Source organism: Terrapene carolina, unplaced genomic scaffold (assembly GCF_002925995.2).
Source record: "Terrapene carolina triunguis isolate 2854851 unplaced genomic scaffold, T_m_triunguis-2.0 Scaffold112, whole genome shotgun sequence".
NCBI lineage: Eukaryota > Metazoa > Chordata > Testudines > Emydidae > Terrapene > Terrapene triunguis.
In genome coordinates this window covers 2040291-2060290 of record NW_020664463.1, presented here as the reverse complement: position 1 = coordinate 2060290, position 20000 = coordinate 2040291, and the positions used below count along the sequence as shown (strand labels likewise).

The following is a 20000-nucleotide window of genomic DNA, read 5'->3' as shown; positions in this document are numbered from 1 at the left end:
CTGTATTTTCAGAGTGGTGTGGTAGCAGAAGTAGTCTATAAACACAGGGAAGTGCGTCTGCTCGCTGAGCGTATGGGTGCGTGCACGAGAAAGGCAGGTTTCTGGCGAGTCTTGCTTTTCTCTGTTTGCAGATCATATCAACAGAAGGGGCTTTTATTTATCTGCTGCCTCAGACTGTGCTTTTCGGGAGCTTGCTCAGGTTGGTTGTGGCTGAGTTTTGTCCCATCCCATTTAGAGAGAGGAGGGCAACAGAATCAGGAATACTCACAGGTACTGAAGTTATCTAAGTGTGCCCCCCCCCCCCAAGCGTGTGCATTTACTAGGTTGATTTGACTTTTTTTTTAATTATTATTAGAACTGCTGGATGATATGGGGGGAGGGGATGGTGGCAGAGTACTTCAATGCTTTTAAATCTTGGGGCTTGAAAGACTTCCATAATATGAGTGTCATTCAAATTTAGGGTATGTTGTAAGCTGACATCTTTCAAAGCTTTGTGGAAATCTAGTGTGGTGCTCCTAATAGCAGACAACAGAGAATCACTTTGAAGTCTGAAAACTGGCTTCACAAATTCTTAATCTGGTCTTTCTCCAAGTGCAGATGGCTCTTAAAGGAAGATGCTGTGGAATTTTTTTTTTTTACTTTATTTACAGTAGACTAGGCTCAACATCTTTTATTATAGAAAGCCAAGAAACGTTCAGTCACGGTTACAAAGCTGATTAGCAAGTATGCCTTACCTATTATTATACATATATATATTTTGGTCTGTCTGTCTTCTGGTCAAGTAGATTTAAACATGTGATTCTGTCCCTCCACCCTTTAAGCATAGAGTCGCATTAGATTTTGGGCTGGGCATCCCATACAGAGAAACGAGTTCACTGGGGGATTATCCTGAGACCTGGGCAGTCAGTTAAAATAATAATTTAAAGTGGCATATGCCAAGCGGTGCCCAATGTGAGTACGTGGTAGATCGACGCCCTTGGCAGGTCTGATTGGGAGTTGGGGGATGTGTTTGGAAGTTAGGGACCAGCTGAGGAAGGAACTAAAACACTGGAGTTCTCAGGCAGTTCTGAAAATCCCATTTTGGCAGCGCAGAGTTAGTATTGAATCCATTTTCACGTTCACTTTAGGGATCTTTCCTGGGATTAATTAATAGCGCCAGAGAGATGAATATCTTGCCTTCCCCCCCCCCCCCTCCCTCCTGTTTTGCCTGGGCAACTTTTTTGGGGGGTGGGAGGTGCATGCTCCCTCTCTTTCCCTGAGTCTGTTTCTGGAGGGCTGGGGAGGCTGATGCTGAATGGCTTCTGTAGAGGTCACTTTTTGTGTGTGAGGTTGTCCCTGGTGTTTGTGTCTAGCATATGCATGTGGTTTTGCTGACTGCACTCTCAGGCTTGTAAATTTTCACCATGGGAAATTACCAACAAAGCCCAATCTGTCTCCTGGCTGCTTTGCACTTTCCGAGGGCGGCTGTACTTGAGTGAGCTGCAGAACGGGAGGGGGGAGAAAGAGGAAGGGGGGTGTGTGTGTGTGTGTGTGTGTGGTGGGGGAAGAGAGGTAAATAGCCTTAAATCGGAAGGGAGCTGCTTTCTCTGTGGTCTTCCATGAGAGCTGCTTGGGCTCTGCTGGCTCAGTAATAACCGAGTGACCTTTTCTTTTGCTGTATTATGTCTGGCTGGTAAGGGATTGCATTTTGCAGCTGATAAAGCCCTGACTTCATTCAACGCGGCTCCTCACACGCTGCTTTTAGGTAAGTTGTCTTCAGCCAGGACGGCGAGAGACAGCCTTGGATTGCAAGATACTAAAAGGAGGACACCTGTAGCTCGGATGCGGTCAACACAATTACTTGGCGGATCCTTGAGGACCTCATTATTTTAAACTTAAAAGAATAGCGAGCTCTCTCTTTCCCCCCCCCCCCCATCTCTCCCGCTCATCCCTATATTTTCCCCCCAAACAATGCTTCTTTTTGACCTTTCCCAAGGAGAAAAGCTACAAAGCAGCCACTGTGCTTATTGAACTGCCTCCCCCTGTATCGCTTAATTGAGAAGGTAAGTGAGGCAACTGTATACACAAGCTTTGGGTCATTTATGTGTGCGCGCATCTCTCTCTCTCTCCTAATGAGTCATAAACTGGGGCTGCAACACACACATACTCACTCGTCTCTGCACTGCAACTTTCACTCAAGCTGCAGCTCTGCCGAGACTGTTTTGTTTAAATCATGTGAGGCTTCATTATTTTAATGATGAGACATGAAATACATGCAATCGGAGGCTGCTGAGCGAGACCCGCGCAGCTGAATGTCTGGAGAAACAGCAAAGTTAACAATGAAACTGCAGCAATTTCCACATTATTTTTCCTTCCAGAGCGTCTCGAAATGTATTCTCAATTATCAGGGGAGCAGGTGGATGGCTTTTCCCCCTCTGCTTTAATCCCAGCACCTCCCTTTATAACAGTTTAATTTGTAACTGGCTCTGTTATTATTTTGAACCCCTTAGCTGGGGTCCAGCAATTAGCACTCCTCCATTGCCACAAATGGATGTTTGGTTTTTTTGCTTGCTTGTAAGGCAAAGCAAATGAGGTGAGAGGGGAGGGGATAGTGAAATGCCAAATACACAGGGGGTAATATACTGGGAATCAGGCTGATGCAGTATATTTTTTTACATGGGGTATGTAGGGGGGGAGGGAGGGGTAGCCAGATTGGTGTTATGAAATACTAGATCTATTTATGATCTTTTTCATATTGAACATGATATGGTAGGCTAACGCTGCATGTGACAGTTTAATCAAATCCATTTGTTACCACGAAGCTAAAAGAGACCGCTGGGATTATAGGATTACGGGCAGAGTTAGGGAAGCATGTGGTTTTGTCATTCGCCATCATTTTGCACACCGCTACATTGCAAGTGGCTTGGCTTGTGTTTGTTCCACCAGTCCCCTAACCTCCACCTCCCCCCCCACCCCCGTCTCCAAAGTGCCTGCACAATAGCCTAGCTTCGGCTGTCTGGTGTGTGTCTGGCTGCAGCGCATAAGGCTCCTCGTTTGACCCAAACTGGGGAAACACTTGCTACTTTGGCTGGGATTTGGTGCTCAGTGAGAAGGCGCTATCTAGGCACTCTTAAGTCAACTCATGCAGAAAAAGGAGAAAAGTTTTGGTAAGGTTTCGATCTCGTGTCTTAGTTTGCATTTAGCAACAACCGTGCACACTCCGGGAGTGTTAAAAAGGCTGATTCCTCTTTCTAAATATGTTGCTGTAGCGTGTGTGTGTGTGTGTGTGTGTGTGTGTGTGTGTGTGTTCTAAAGAGATCTGAAATATTGCTTCCTTGAACAGTTTTGTAGGACTGTTGCCTAAGCCAATTAATCTTGCTAGGTGCAACAAATATTGTACGTTCTCTTGCAACCCCTTGCCCCATCCCTGTGTGGCTTGAAAAGAAACTAGCACAAAAGGCTTGAGCGTCTAACTCCAAAAGGGATCCTTTGTTGTAGAGTGTATGTATGTTTCTTATTTTTTTTTTTTTTATTTTGCATGTGAGCTGCATCAAAATTGAACTCAGTCTTGCAAATCTCTTGTTGGCCTTTGCCAAGCACTAGCACTTTGCTGCCATGGTAACTGTAATTAAACTGATAAGAGTGGAAAAATGTCAGTATCTCTGAGCCTTGCAGCTGCATTGGAGAAAAAGGGAATCAAATTGGTTCCCAGCATCATTGCTCCAAAAAAAAAAAAGGGGGAGGGGTGTAGGGGTAGGAACACAGTTAAGAAGCAGTTCCAGTCCCTGAGATCGGGGGGACATGTATTTGCATTGTTGTCCCTTAGGGGGCTACAGCCTGCTGGGATGCTCTGGGCCAATGAAGAGAGAGAAACAACCTTTTAGGCCCAATCTAGCTTTCAAAAGGGGAGGGGGGGAATCTTTTGTTTGGTGTCTCCTGGCAATCGAATGGCCATGTTGGCCAAATTCTTTAATCTGTGTCAGTGCTCCCAGCTGTGGGACTGCGTTCCTATTTTAGCATCCATCTAACCTCCCCTTCTCTTCTACCCACTTCCCCCCTCCCAGCATTCACCCTTTTTAAAAAAAAAAAAAAAATCTGATTCATACATGTCTTTAGAAGCGGGGGTGAAGTTTTGTTTCCTATGGCAAAATTAGCTCAAAAGTACACACAAGAATCCACATTCACAGTACTCAAAAACCTTACTTTTTTCATTTAAAAAAAAAAAAAAAAACCCTGGGTGTTATGGAGTTGCGGTTACTTTGTTGTGTTAACTACAGAAGCTGAGCCTGTGCGGATGAATGGCACAGAACAAGAGAGCATAATGGAAGCAATCAACCGTTAGGCTGGTTCACAATGCAATCCAGGCAATTAAAAGCTCACCAGAGTTTAAATGAAATGGTTCTACTTATTTCTGTGCACCACACTGCACAGGCTATTATTTGTCTCTCTTTTTAATTATGATTTCCCTTAACCTGTCAAATAACTCGGAATAGCAGGGTCTCAGAGGCAATAAGAATTTTCCACAGAACAATTCATATGCCAATCTCAAGCTAGTTATGACTCCTCATGTGCTGTAAGCAAGTTATGAAATGTATCTCAGTTTATGAACACTTAACTTCTTTAACACTGGTGTATCTTCTTTTCTCCTGAATGGTTGGGAGAGAAGCCATTGGCTGCTCTGTAAGTGTGTGACTACAAGCATCTGGGGCATCTGAAAAGCAGGGGCACTGGAACAGTTTGAATAGTGGGGGTGCTAAGTCATTGAACCAAACTGTAAACCCTGTATATGACGGAAACCCCGTCAAGCTAGGCGGCAGCTATGCTGAAAAATGTTTTGGGTTCCCCCTCCCCAGAATCTTTAACCCTTTTTTTGTTGGTTTTGTGTATTTTGTTTGAAAATTATTTAGTTTAGATAACTTGTTTAAATAATTTTAAAAATTAGTCTTTTTAAAACACAGGCATAACTTGGCCCTTTGTGAGGTATAGCCCATTGATATTGGTAGGAGCTGTGACTAACCAAGGGCAAAATTTAGCCCTAAGTGTTCAAATGAGCCAGTGCAGAATAAGCATGGAAAAGTCACATGCTTAGCCTCTGACTGATACTTTAGTTTAAGACTAAATATCAACTCTGTAGGGAAGAACAGTATGTTCTGTCCAGCACCTTCCACAATGCGGGCACTGATCTTCATTGCAAATGTTAGGTCCGCATTGCAAATACTGTACTGTCCAGTTACACCAAATACTTGTTTCCCTCAAATTGAGGAAGAGGGTGAGTAATGGTTATACAGTTGGAGTGAGATTTGATTTATTTATCTATTCTTTGCTGTATACTCTATTTTCAGAAGCCTATTTTTCCCCCTCTCCACTCTTCTCCTTTGTGGAGTTCATATCCACAAATTGACAGCCATTTCACAATACATTCCAAATAAAAAGAATGGGAATGAATCATTTTGAAGGATTTGGTTATGGGAGACTAGGGTAAAGTCCAGGAATTGGTAAATCAGAAGATAGAAATCTTCTCTTACCTTTCCCCAGGAGTTCAAAGGGTAGAAGATGATGTCTAGGAAAATTTCTTCAACCTACAAAGCTGTGCTATCTGCTGGGGGGGGGGGGGGGGGGAGGAAATCCTTGATAGTACATCGGGACTATTAAGAAATGTTAATTTGAGAGTGGCAAACTAGGGTTAATAATTCTGATCAGTCTAGACTATAGATCTGTGATAGATAATGGGTAGTGCTCTGCACTGCTGTGTAGGGAAACCTTGATTTAATTTTACAGATCAGGTGCTCAACTCACTGAGTTGAGTGTGTTTTGGAAAGGCTGATCACGGTAGCTTGTGCCCTAGAACTGGTGGAAGTAGTGTACACCCCTCAGCAACAACCAGTCAAACAGAGTATTTGGGTGGTGACTGTACCCTCAGGGAGTCCTGCAGTTGTTCCTTAGAACAGAAGGATCCAGACAGTGGTCCATGACGAGCTGGCTGACTGTAAGATGCTGGCACTCTTTATTTCAGACTAATATATTTTTGGACATAATTTAATTGATCACTTTCCATGTAAGCAATTGCTGTAGTTGCCATAGGGATCGTATGAGATCCTTAATGGGCGAGAGCTTATCCATGAGAGCATCTGTGTTAATGTGACCCATACAACAGGGGGAAAAAAAATGGAAACTCTGCTCTAGAAATGAGGGGACAGAAATTGTCCAGGATTTAGAAAGGGGTGGGGGAGAGTATCCCAAGAGTCTACCAAGCACTTTGGGGGGGGGGGGGGGGGTGACAGACAGGTCAGGCCCTAAGGAGGACTTTTAGAAAAAAAAAAAATTACTAAAATGCTTGACATTTATTTCCAAGTAATGTTAAACATCAGTTGCATTGGATGAATTTTCACCAAAAGGGATGAGGCTTCAATCTAATGCAGCTGATGTGAAAAATCTCTCCTTCCCCCAATGGACCCTACAAGTGTTGTCCCTCATGAGAAGATAGATATTGCCAGTTGGATGCATCTGAGCCAACTTTACCTCCACCCCAAGAAAACAGGTGGGGTCGGTGGGTTGGGGCATGAGGACGCTCTCCCGAATCACTGAGGCAGAGACATGAGAAGGGAGCTGTGAATACAGTTACAAATCTTGACGTGGCCTTTGACCATGTCCTTACTTTTGCATCACATTTTCTATATACTCTTCCAGTTGGAAGACACTGCAGGCCAAACCCTTATTTATAACATGATGACCTCAGACAAGCTTTTGGGGAATCATGAGGTTTGATTATTTTAATGCGCTCAGATTTTTGAGCCTTGCATCGGTTCTTGCAGCTTGTTCACTTCAGACTGCAAAAGGACATTTGCTCGCTGGTTTGATCAATTAGGATCAGAGACTGCCAGCCTGGATTCTCTACCATGGTTACCTATCAAGTGAAAATTTTTACATTTAAGATCTATATATTTTTTTAAAGCCCTTAGCTATCTTCGCTCCTTGTTTAACCTGGATTCCCTCAAGCTAAAGTTTCCAGTCCTAGTACAGTCCTTCATCCTTCTGAACTTTTTAAACCAAATTCCAAGTAATTTAGGCTTGCTATTCATCAGTCTTTTTTTTTTTTTTTTTTATTGGTTTATATTGTGTATGTGGTTTGGAGACTGCCTTGTGCAAAGCCATGAATGGCACTGATATTTAACAAATGCTTATTTCAGAGGAAACGTTAAATGCTGAGGTTTCTCTTTACTCTGAGTGGGTATTAAATATCCAGTGGGATTTTTCCATAAAGTTTTTTTCTCTAGTGTTCTTGACAAAAGTTCTTCAAAGGTGTTCTGCTGTGTGCTATTTGACTGCTGCCCTTATCCCCCCATTCATGGCTATATTTAAGTGGTGCTCTATGCATGCTGCTTGTGGGTGGAGGAGCATGGTGTAAGGTGCTATAGAAAGTGCTTAAGGCACTGGCCTATGACATGGGTGATCTGATTTTTTTTTTTTCTGGCTCTGCTGTGGGCTTCCCATGTGACCTTGGGAAAGTCACTTAATCTGTGCCTCAGTTCCCCATTTGTAAAATGGGGATTATGTCCATCTCTCTACTGGGAGCCGTGAGGATCAATTAATTGAGAGATGCTACAGTGCTGGGGGGGCGCAGTACACAGAGACAGAAAAATAAAATTGTTCAGTATTTGAGCTGCTGACATCTCAAATTAGCACTGTTGTATTTTGGGTTGCTTTGGGTTACATACTAAGTATTTTCTATGTAATGAAATGTTAATCTAACAAATGACTAATAGATGGTGGGGGAATGGGACTATACTAGGGGAATGCCACAGTGCGAGTCGGGATTACTGTTCTAACTTCAGTGACCACAAAGCTTCTGAGGTAAAACTTAAGTTACTCCCTCTGCCTCCCCCCCCCCCCCCCCCAAAAGCCTCTTAATGGGATCTAGAATCTATGCAGACGGCAGTAATCGCGTGTTCTCCTTGCAACTACACTTGGAAACTACAGCTGGCGCAGAATGCAGCAGCTTGTCTTAGTGGTGACAGCCATAAAGGTATATTATAACAGTGTTTCAAAGTCTACACTGGCTTCCTGTTGGCTTGTGTTCGCTTAACCTGAACTAGGTAAGAGATTATAGCTACCTCAGACTGCTTCTGCCTTCTGGTATGTTATCACAACAGTTGAGATCATCTGATAAACTAAATCTTGCAGTCCCCAGCTTTTATAACAGTAGGTGGTAGGGCATCCTTGGTGAAGAGTCCATAACTCTGGATGCTGCTTTCCTTCATTGCTCTCACAGAGCCCACATCTGACCTTCAAGGCATGGAGCAGAGCTCTACTATTTTCCCAACCTCTGCCTGAGAAGGGAGAGCAATGAGTGTGGGTAGTAACACTTGTTTCTGGGTTGGGGTTCATTATTGTATTGCTCAGATCTTTCACATTTGGCTGTGAGAAACTGATTGTAATATTTATAATTGGGTGCACTCTTATTAAAAATAGATAAACTTATAGGCTTGGCTTGAAACCCTGGAAAAAATATAGTAATGAGTCAGTGTGTGTGGTGCATGCTCTCTCTTGCTCTTTCTCTGCTGCCTGCCTGCTGTAATGCAAGGAGCAATAATGTAGCCCTGTTAGACATTTAAAATGGGAGGACTTTGAGATGCTGGGGGCAGGGGAGAGAAATGCTTGGATTTTAAAGAACAAGTCTGATAACTATGCGGATCTGGGGTGGGGATTCAAACTAGTAACCTAGAGACATTCATTTTCAAGATCTTTGGGGGCAGATGTGTTTTTTTACCCTGTGCACTGTTAAAACTAGTGCAGTCGGGTCCTACTCCTGATTGTGTCCTTGTTGATACAGCATCTAAGGCCTTGTCTACACTATGGACGGAGATCGATCTAAGTTATGCAACTTCAGCTACATGAATAACATAGCTGAAGTTGATGTACTGAGCTCTGCTTACCGCAGGGTCCACACTATGCTATGTCAACAGGAGATGCTCTCCCGTCGACTCCCCTTGCGCGTCTCATTCAGGTGCGGTACAGGAGTCAACGGGACAGCGATCTGCGGTCGATTTTAGCGGGTCTTCACTAGACCCGCTAAATCGACCACCGATGCATCGATCCCCCCACATTGATCCCCCGATAAGTGTAGACAAGCCCATAGTAGTATCATTTCCAGTTCTCATAGCCATCTATTTCCCCTTCCTTACAAGTAGATGTCAGCCACTCAACATCTCATTTATAAGTGGCATTTACTGTTATCTAAAGCTATAATATTTCCATTTACTTCTCTTCAGGAATGTTTGTTATAGCAGGAGTTAGTTCATAAAATGGTCTTGTTCTATAGCACTGTGTACTGGCCAGAGCTGGGGAATCAGGAGAAGTGGATTCTGTTGATCTGCTTGCCAGTGAATCACTGACCTTGTGCAGGTCATTTTAGGGCCAATAAAGCTTTGATGCTATTTAGTCTGGATGAAAAGTGCTCACCGAGAGAAATTCTCAGCACCCCCTACTTTTCACTATCTGGTCACTTTCTTTAGGTGCCTGAATGGGAACTGAGCGCCCAGAGATCTAGCCCCAAATGTTGAGCACTCTGGAAAAAACTAGACTTGTACCTCCTAATTGCTTCAATTTTCCCACCTATAAAATTGGGAACACTTGTGCTTAATATTTGTGAATCCTTTGGATGTGCCTAGTACTAAATATTATCAAATTCAGAATATTTTTTGGCTTCTGATTCAACTCTTCCTCAGATTTGTTCAAATTTCTGGCCATTAGAAATTTGACATTTTATATGAAATTGATTTTTTTTTAACCCACTATATAGCAATTTTTAGCCAAGTGACTGAGAAGGCAGGGATGTGGGGGAGAAGGTAAGGAACCTAGCAGAGATCTGCACTAACCAGTTAGATTAAATGAATCTTAATGCTATTGTCAATGTGATATTAACTATTTAGATCATGCACTTCGTCTAAAGAGCTGTCTCTTTATGCATTAGGAAGAAAAATTCACATCTGTGAAGGGGAGACTGTTGTTGATCTCATTCTTCTGTCTCATTTGTTTTATTTCAGGTATACAAATGCTCTCAGTCCAGCCAGACACCAAGCCGAAAGGTTGTGCTGGCTGCAACCGTAAGATCAAGGACCGATATCTTCTAAAAGCCCTGGACAAATATTGGCATGAGGACTGCCTGAAGTGTGCTTGCTGTGACTGTCGTTTGGGGGAGGTGGGCTCCACCTTGTACACCAAAGCCAACCTTATCCTTTGTCGCAGAGACTACCTGAGGTAGGAGGGAGTTGTTATGGTTGTCTAGTATGTAAGCATTGTAGTCCTGTTCAATCTTTCTTCCACAGTGAGAGACCTTGGAACAATAAACACCTGACTGCTATAAAATCTTTGCCCAGTACTATATTTTAAGTACTGCACAGATAAAACAAATGCCATGATAGAGAAAATACTTCCACTTGAAGTAACCCACTGCGTACCTTCTTAAAGTATAGTGTTCAGTGTAAAATGTGTAGCTGTCAGCCTGACAACACTGGAGTCTGAAGCCTTCTATTGAGAGGAGAGTGCAAGCATTGTAGCTTTCTTACTCTGCGGTGCTTCTGCCCTAACTTGGAGGAATCCTTTCTACCTCTTATAACAAAAGTGCAGAGTTCTACATTTCTAAAGCTCACTAATATGTTGCAGATTAATTGGTCCACTTTGTAATGACACAAACAGCTCCCTCTCACAATTCCCTACTGTGGCCCAGTGCTGCGGGCAGTCGGGGGGGGGGGGGGGGAGCAGAGAACAGCCGAGTGCTGCGGGCAGTCAGAGGAGATTATGCACCCTCCCTTAGCTATGCATACCTTCAGAGTCGAGGTATTTACACCATGCTCATCACCCTAATGACAGAGCAGAGAAGTAACAACTGCTGTAACTTTTCCTTTCACTCTGCATTCTGACATGCAAGTCTAGCTGGGTCCAGACTGGTAGCAATGTGTGGATCAGTTTACAGTGGGGGAGCCTCTGGTTTTCAGGAGAGGGGGGGAAATACCAACCGAGAACAACTGAGTGCTGCTGGCAGTCGGAGGGGGGCGAAAGCCGAGAACAGCCGAGTGCTGCCGGCGGAGAAAAAAAAAAAGGCGGAGTGCAGCGTCCCGACCGAAGATCGATCGGGACGCGGGACAAACACCTAAATATCGGGATGGTCCCGATTTTATCGGGATGTCTGGTCACCCTAGTTTAAAACAGTGCTACGTTGACATGCACTAGGGACCCTTAAGTGCACCCCAGCAAAGTCTACACGGACCCATTAATGTACAATATGTTAGTGCATGTTAGAACTCTCCCCCTGGTAAAACACATTACCCCACTGTGCAGACAAGACCTAAAATAGATGAGGTGGTAGGTCTAAAATGGCCACATACCCCAGAAAAATGTAGCAACACAAATTAATGTAAAATACTGTAATGGTGATGACTGGTACTCAACTGGCTGGCCTCATTACATCTCCCTGCCTTAACGATGATCAGATTGTGGGAGGAGAACACAGGTGTGAGCTCTGCTGCTTGGTACCTCCTATTCAGTTATGCACTCTCTGATCTGCGATACAACTTGAGGCACTTCAAACGCAGTCTTGTGTAATGTGGTGTGGTTTTCCTTGTGAAGCCCACCATTACAGGTTCGAGAACACTAAACTGAATGCAAGGTAGTGTAGTACAGGTGCGGCGGAGCTCACCATAGAGTTTGGACCCTGAGATTCTTGTGGTGAGGGTGCCAGTGACGTACCTAGTGAGGTCTTATTCCAACAAATTGGTACAGTTGCTTGAAAAGGCTGGAAACCATATCTAAAGGAATTAATGTACAACTGTCAGTCATATGCTCATGGCCATGGTCTCAAAATGCAGAAAAAAACAGCTGGTTTCCTGGCGACAATCTAGCTTTTCTTAAAAATTTGTTAGAAAATTAGATCTTCCCCACCCCCCTCTATTTCAAATGATTACGCAGTAGTGAAAAAAGTCACATGAAAAAGCCATGACAAAGTTACAGGTTTATCGGTGTCTTTGTATTTGCTATCAGTGAGTTAAGCAAATTTGGGATCTTGAAATAAAGATGTGTTCCCTGTGCCTCTCAAATCAACAGCAAAAAATGATCAAGACCGATCTGTTGTGTGGTGCAGACTAGAACCCAGCTTCTTGTTCTATGGCTGCTTGGGCTCTGCACGGTTAGCTCGAGTGAAAACTTGGTTTTCCAGTAGATTGAGCTTGAAGACCGTTTGACCTAATACGCTCGTAGGAAGGGGCCCCGTTTCTACATAGTCATTTGTCTGAATATAACCACACTCGAAACCTGCATGTAAGTCAGTTTATCATCTATACACGGTACTTGCTTTTCTGATTAGTGTAACTACAACTAACAGGAGATAAATCAGGTTTAAATATTTCTCATCTGGCTGTGGAATCATCAAAATCTAGTCATGGTGCTTATTCTGTAGTCATATTTGCGAGTGCATAGACTCAAACTTTGTATTTACACTAAACTTCAAACTGATGCACTTAAGGTAATTGCAGATAGTCCTATTCCTCATTGCCTTATTACTTACTTATGCAGTGAACCTGTACAAGTAATCTTCATTATAATGCTAATGAAGAAGCTAGTTCTTCTCTAGCTTTGTAGGCAAATAGTTTACAAAAATATGAAAACTTATTTGATATGAATATGAAGAATAAATTACTTTGTACTAATGAACAGATTAGGGTTAGATTACAGCTTCAAACTATCCTCTTACAATTTTTTTTATTAACTGTAAACGGAGTTTTAGTCAGTTAAATATAAAATTGTAGTAGCTTCCTATTAATTTATGTGGTGCCCTCTAGAGGATATGTGACTTCAATGAGACTAAAAGAGTAAAATAGTTTAACAATTTCTTTGTTCATAGTTTTTCAATAAGACAGACATTCCAGAAATTATATAAGCAACAATGGAGCCACTCTGTGTGCTTTACATGGTCCAATTATCAAACTGGGGGAAGGAGGTTGATTGCAGGGAGGCTTCCTGTCTTTCACCCTTCTTCAAATCTTGTGTGTGTACTTAAAAATTCATTCTGAAAAGTAGTAGTTTCTCAATATCAGCACCTTGATATCCTTGTGATTAGCAGTATATAACCTCCTTGGATTTCTGGAACTCCTGAACTCTTCAAACTAACTCTCCTAGTTAATGATGTTAAACTAATGTTACTTCTGCTTTCTAAGCAGGGGACGTCTCTGTAGTAAGATGTAACAAGCTATGCCCCAGAGAATCCATTGGTGGCCTCATCCTTACACATGTGAGTTGTCCCAGTGACTTCAGAGGGACAATTCACATCAATTAGAGGGGCAGTTGGGGTGGGTGCTGCAGGAATGAGCCCTATTCTGTTAACCAGGAAGGAAATTCATTTGTATCAAGAAAGGTCTCAGTATTAGAAATAACTTTCCATGAAAATGAGATGCAGAGTATAGTTTCCCTGCAGGCTTCTGTCTCCTGCTCACACACTCTTAGGTTAAGAAGTGAAGACTTAATTTAAGGAATTTAGGTTCACTCTCATATTTTGCATCCAATTATAGTAAATGGAACGTACTATTAATACAAACAGTTTTTCTCCAGAAATGTGAAATGACATCTTAATGTATCGACCTATCCCAATCTGTACTCCATTCTGACTGGCAGCATGTCCATTTACAAGAGTGATCATTCTCTTTGAAATCTGTCATTATGGCAGTTAATGACCAGTTGTTATGTTAACAGCCCTTGGGCTGTTAACATATCAGACTGGTTGTTAACTGGAAGGTTATTACTTACTTAAACCACAGGTATGAGTTGTATGAAATATGCTTTAGTTATGTCTCACAGGGAACTTTTACAAAAAGAACTTTAAAATGGAAAACTGCTCATTGTTACCCTTCTCGGGTGGCAAGGTTTTTGCCTACTCTGTCTGCTCACTTGACTTTTTTGCATGTTCATTAGCACCACAGGGCAGCATCCTTATTTCAGGCGCAAAGCGTGCGTGGCCCTATCTTAAGGATTGCTACTCTGCTTGCGCACACATGTGCCGCAGTGGGTATTTCCAGATGCACGGTAATGTGTGCCGCACATCTGAGACTAATATCTGGCCCAAAGTGTAAAATGAAAGGCTGACAATTAAATGTAACTCAGTTGCATTAAATAATGAGCTTCCTCGGAAGCAGTGAAAATATGAAACTACAGCTGTGCTAAGCTAGTAGCAATGTAGGTCAATCACCCTTTTCACTTAGGTTTTTAACTACGCAAACCCTGCTGAGCGACCAATGACTACAAAGTGCTGTTTCATTCCTATTTAATTTTGGCAGCATTTCACTAAAGAGCAGGCATTCACGTAGCTAAATTATCTTCACCGTTTCTGGTTTTAACTCAGCTCCATGACACTAAATGTTGGAGTGTATATCTCTTAGTAAACACAAAGAAGATGGTTTCTGTTTTTAAATCCATCTCAACATGGAAATTGAATTGGAACGTTTATTACTTTTGTCAGGCAAAATTCTCTAGCCAAGCAAACAGATCATAGGAGAAGGATTCACAAAATAAATATTAGGGTGGGCTTTTTTTTAATGTAGGATATTTGTGGGAGAGTGAAATACAAAACATTAAAATTTCTTCCTTTTTTCCTATAGGCTTAATGATATTTTAGCTTGTGAATTTACTGCGGACTTTAAAAGTATCATGAACAGCTATAAAGATGACTAGATTACTTTTTGTTAGAGAAGATGGTGAATTGTATTTTATTTCCTTTGCTTTTGGCTGAAGACTTCAGAGACAAACCAAGTTTACAAGATCTGTACCAATTTTTTTTTTTTATTAAAGAATGAAAGCACACTACAGAAAGTAAAGCGTTCAGGCATAAACATCAAAGATACTGCGTGTCTAAAATATTTTAGATTGTGAAAAGATGGCTGCAAAGTTATGAATTGTTTGAGTTTGATTGTCTTGCCTGTACAGTTGCCCTTACTCCAAAGGTGGTAATTATTTAAAAATACAAAACAACAGGAATACTTTGGTTGAAATTCAAGAGAAGGCACTTTTAAAATGTGTCATGGTCTGGTGCTGATTAATAGCTCCTGTGTGGTGTGTGGTTCTCCCCCCCCCCCCTTTCCTTAGCATAGTGCAAATTGCATTTAAAAAACTGCAGACACCTAGGATATTAACTCATCCAAAAATACATTTTAAAAAAAAAAGTGTTTTTCCAGGGAAAACACTAGGAGTAGTTGGATATGGAGTGTATTCTAAACTGTACCATACTTAATCAGCTTTCTTAATTCAGGGCAGGAACTATCAAAGAATGAAGTACTAAGTTGCACTGAACTCCAAGTTTACCTATCGATGTGTGTTTGCGGGATTGGAGCATAAGAGCTCACTTTTTTCCTTACTAAGGGCCTGATGCTGGAAAGCTTTATTTAATGGAATGTTCTTGTTGGAGTCTAGAGGACTATTCATATGAATAAGTTTGCAGAAATGTGCCCCAAAACAACATATTGATTTTTAAGGTATCTGTCAGACATTGCATCTTTCTGCTTGTTAGGAATTTTTAGTGTGTAAGATGCATGTGTTAATAAAAACTACACTAATTATATGTGCTGTTAACTTTTTCTTTAAAAAAGCTATTCTATAAAAATTGCACTAGGAAACAACTTTTCCACTAACTGCTAAAGCATGTGGTGAGATCTCCAGAACACTTCAGTCTATCATTGCTCTTGTATAGTTTGTCTACCAAACACTGATAACTAGTAATACTTCTCTGATATATTGGTCTAACTAGGCAGGATGGTGTTGTATGTAATTTTATCCATTTTAACTTTTAATATGGCACATTCAATTACACTTTAATAATTAGTGTTTAGTCACATACGTGGAAATGCTATATTATAATACAATAGCTAAAGCATAATCTCAAAGTTTGCTGGTGAAGTTTGACGCTATCCAGCGGTTCCATATTTCCTACTCTTCTCTAGTAATTTTTTTTTCTTCAAATGTGCAAAGTTTTTAATAGTGGCATATTTCAAAGCACTACATTTTATGCAGGGTTTAATTTTCAAGTGCACAAATGCTCCCTCATATAAGGCTCCTTGAAAACCAGCCACTTTGTGCATTGTTAAACTATCTCATTAATCCTACGGCTGTGCTCAAGGAATTTCAGGAGAGCTGAAAGCAGACATGACATTTCTGGAGAACTTACATGTGAAAAGTACACTGCATTTTGAAACTGCTGCAGCATTTTGTGATACTATTTGATGGTATCTGAGTGGCAAATAATTGCACTACAAAGATTTTTGTCAATTGATAACATTTTAACAAGTTGTTTTATATAATTTTAAGCTAGCCTGTACAACGCTAAACCAAATTCTATACGATAATTTAAAAATTCTATAGAAAGGATTGTTCTCTAAAATCCTGTACAATTCCATAAAGAGTTTATTCTATATCCTTCTATTTTAATATCTATAGTATCCTCTGTTTCTTCCCTATTGAATTCTATAGGACTCCTCCATAAGTGAATTTCAATATCTGTAACTCTTCATCTATGTATAAAGTATTAGCTATATTTAAGTAGGTTGCTTCTGTAGGTGCAGTTACTCTCAAATGCACATTGACTGACTGATATATGTTTTATGAGAATAGATAGAACACAAGTTTCCTAAGTTTAGCAATGTTTTGGTATCAGATTTATAGTATATTCTTTCAATGCCCCCTAAGTGCTGGTTTACAATATAGTAGTCTACAAAAATAAATACAGGAGCATAATTGTATACCTGAGAATAAAGTATCTGCATATAACAAATTTTAATACTATTTGTCTGCCAGTGCAGTGTGGAATCGGTTGTGGTTGTTGGTGTGTTTTTTTTTTTTTTAAAGCCAGATTCAAATTTCCAGCTATCTTATAATTTGTTTGTTGCTACTTGTCTGCAATTTTCCTGATTTTTGTTTTGTTGTTTTACTTATTTTTATAAATACTCTACAGCATGATTTTGTTTTTGGGAAGATAAATTCCTGAATCTTTTACCAGTGACAGATGGCTTAATTTCTAGCATTCAAATGTGACTTAGATATACTATACTTTCCTTTTTTTCAACTTTAACATATGCTTGTTTCTCAGTATTAAATATAACCTTTCTGGTGGCTTATAAGCAAGCTAGGAATTTCCAAGGTAAATTTCGAAGGTATCCAAGATACATTTTATGCAAAATTTATGGCAGATCAAATAAATGCTGTTTGATAGTAAAGCAAAAAGCTTAATAAAACTTCTAACTTGCCTCAATTTTCCCAAGAGAAAGGGATTTTTTTTTTAAAAAAAAGGAAAACACCATGTATTTTTCCTATTGAAAATAAAATATTCCTTGACACATACATATTTGAGACCAAAATATCTAATGTATGTACAATGCATATTTTCAATGATAAATGTCATCAGTTTTCATTTAGCAGTCATGGGTATGCTAAAATATGAGGCCGTATATTGTTACCAGATGCCTTGTGTTTTGAAAGCTTATTTTCCCCAGTGGAGACTTTATGGTGACATGGAAGGCCCTTTAAATAAATCTAAATGATATCCCCAAACTTAGTCTGTCTGGCCCAAATATAATACTTGAATTGAATTTTTGATTCTAATGTACAGTTAGGAACTGAATGACTGAAGCCATTGCAAAGAAATCTTCTTGTAGTTAAGCAGTTATAAATCATGGCATTTTGGTATTGCTGCTATCTTATATCCTTCTGTAGCTGAGACTCCAAATTATTCTAAATTCATGGGCCGTTAGCCATTGGTCTCTCGAGTCCCTTCTTTTCTTTGGTTTTTAGGTGGCCATGGAAATGATGCATCTATTTATTTCAAAACATTAGAGCTTAAGACATCCCTAGGAATACACTGTTCCTTTAAGAATAGATATCGATTCCGTCACCAAGTCATCTTTTGAGTACAAGATGGAAAATGTAGTTTAGACATACCTGACTTGGCAGAAAAAATGTTTGTTCTGTTCTGGAGGGCATACATGGGATTAAATGCAGCCCACAGTAACTAAATTTTGGATTTACCTACACTGCTTATTCTGCAGTTTTTTTTTTTTAGTATTTAGAACATTGTTAAATATATCCTTTAATATATTTTGGGGTTAGGAATGCAGTAAAGTAATGGCACATCTTTACCACACACTACAGCAGGGACACAAACGAAACTCACTTAAGTAACTGAAACGTAAACTCCATATTTCAACCAAAATCCAACAGAATATGGATCATTGTTATCAAAATGAAAGGATTTCCACTTAAACCTCATACGCCATTCATGCTTAGTTTAAAAACCTGTTATGATACAAGAATGTGTTCTGGGCTGGATGCAGGAATTACATGGTGAAATTCTGTGGCCTGTATTATGCAGATGAGGTGGTGGTGGTGGTTGTCCTTTCAAGCCTTAAAATCTATTTCAGATATGGACCAATCTGCCACAGTACTTAAACATATACTGAAGTTTAAATATTTGAGTAGCCCCCTTGATATCAATGGGACTGCTCAAGGGCTTAAAGTTAAGCACGTGCCAAAATGCTTCGGTGGAGTATTCTATGGAGAATGTGTACGTAAGGGTTTGTCTTCATGTACAGCAATACAGCTGCGCTGCTGTAGTGCTTTAGTGAAGATGAGAGAGCTTCTCCGTCAGTGTAGTTAATCCACCTCTGGGAGAGGCATAGCTAAGTTAATGGGAGAAGCTCTCCCATTGACAGCGCTGTCTACGGCGAGGGGTTAGGTGGGTATAACTCTCTCGTTACGGGATGTGGCTTTTTCACACCCCTGAGCAACGGAGTAATACTGATATGGCTGTAGTGCAGCCCTGGCCTTAGACCAAACTCTAGCTTCAGATCAAAACTGCAACTACCGTTTGCTCGAATAGGAATTGCACGTGCATGACTGAAGGCACAAGTGGCCAAAATTAACAACTGAGGGAGGTTTTTTATTTGAGTTACAATTAGACTTCGTGTTTCTGTTTTGTAACAAACTACACAACATGTTACAGAAGCCTTCACTAGGGAAAATCACCTCTCATAAAATGAAGTGTGTTCAGACCTGTATTGGTATTCCGCAGGATATTCTCCTGCAGTTTCTGTGTTAAGTGGCATTCTGCAGTACTGTAATTTAAGCTTTTCATCTTTTCTTTTGCAAAAATGATAATGTCTTGTGTTAGCACATACTGGATGAAAGTGAGAATTGCACAACATCTAAAGATAAAATTGCTTGTGGGGAGAGAAATCAGGGATTTTATTGCAGCTTCCTTTTACATTTTGAAGAGGTGAGAAATAAACAAGGGATGTCAAGTCTTGTATCCAGACATACTGTAACGGGATGTATGTTGTACTGTTTAGAAGCGAACTACACAAAACCAAACTGCAAATGTCACTTTGAATTTACCTCCATTACTTTTGCATTACATTTTTGTGGTCAAGCCTTTGAAACTAGACTTTGTGTGAGATATATTATGGGAGATAAGATTTCTCACCCTAGATATCTGCTAACAGCTGCTGGTTAATCAATTATATTAAGCCATTGTGACAAAGTTCCTCCTCTATCTTGGTGGGTCCTGCGCTTACTGGTGGATTTTCTTGCCTCAGAGATTCACCATGTGGGTTGGGGAACAGCCCAGAGACCTTCCCCTCTGGGAGAACCCACAGTCCAGGTCAATTGAGAGGTTTGGGGGGAACCCGGGCCCGCCCTCTACTCCGGGTTCCAGCCCAGGGCCCTGTGGACTGCAGCTGTCTATAGTGCCTCCTGTAACAGCTGCATGACAGCTACAACTCCCTGGGCTACTTCCCCATGGCCTCCTCCAAACACCTTCCTTATTCTCACCACAGGACCTTCCTCCTGGTGTCTGATAACGCTTGTGCTCCTCAGTCCTCCAGCAGCTCTCACTCTCAGCTCCTTGCACCTCTTGCTCCCAGCTCCTCACACCCCCACCACAAACTGAAGTGAGCTCCTTTTTAAAACCCAGGTGCCCTGATTAGCCTGCCTTAATT

General features: G+C 41.0%; 1 protein-coding gene across 4 annotated transcripts in view; it reads left to right on the top strand.

The window, feature by feature from the left end:
- The window catches only part of LMO3 (LIM domain only 3), a 76456-nt gene that overhangs the window by 1465 nt on the left and 54991 nt on the right, over positions 1–20000 (top strand). The window contains exons 1-2 of one of the 4 annotated variants that reach the window (XM_024202694.2): positions 1587–1744; positions 10023–10236. In XM_024202694.2, the coding sequence (XP_024058462.1) occupies positions 10031–10236 (206 nt within the window). In that variant the 5' untranslated portion in view covers positions 1587–1744; positions 10023–10030. Of the gene's footprint in view, positions 1–1586; positions 1745–2027; positions 2043–3064; positions 3147–10022; positions 10237–20000 lie in introns of those variants that run through there. The other 3 variants (XM_024202696.2, XM_024202693.2, XM_024202695.2) reach the window with 3 other exon arrangements.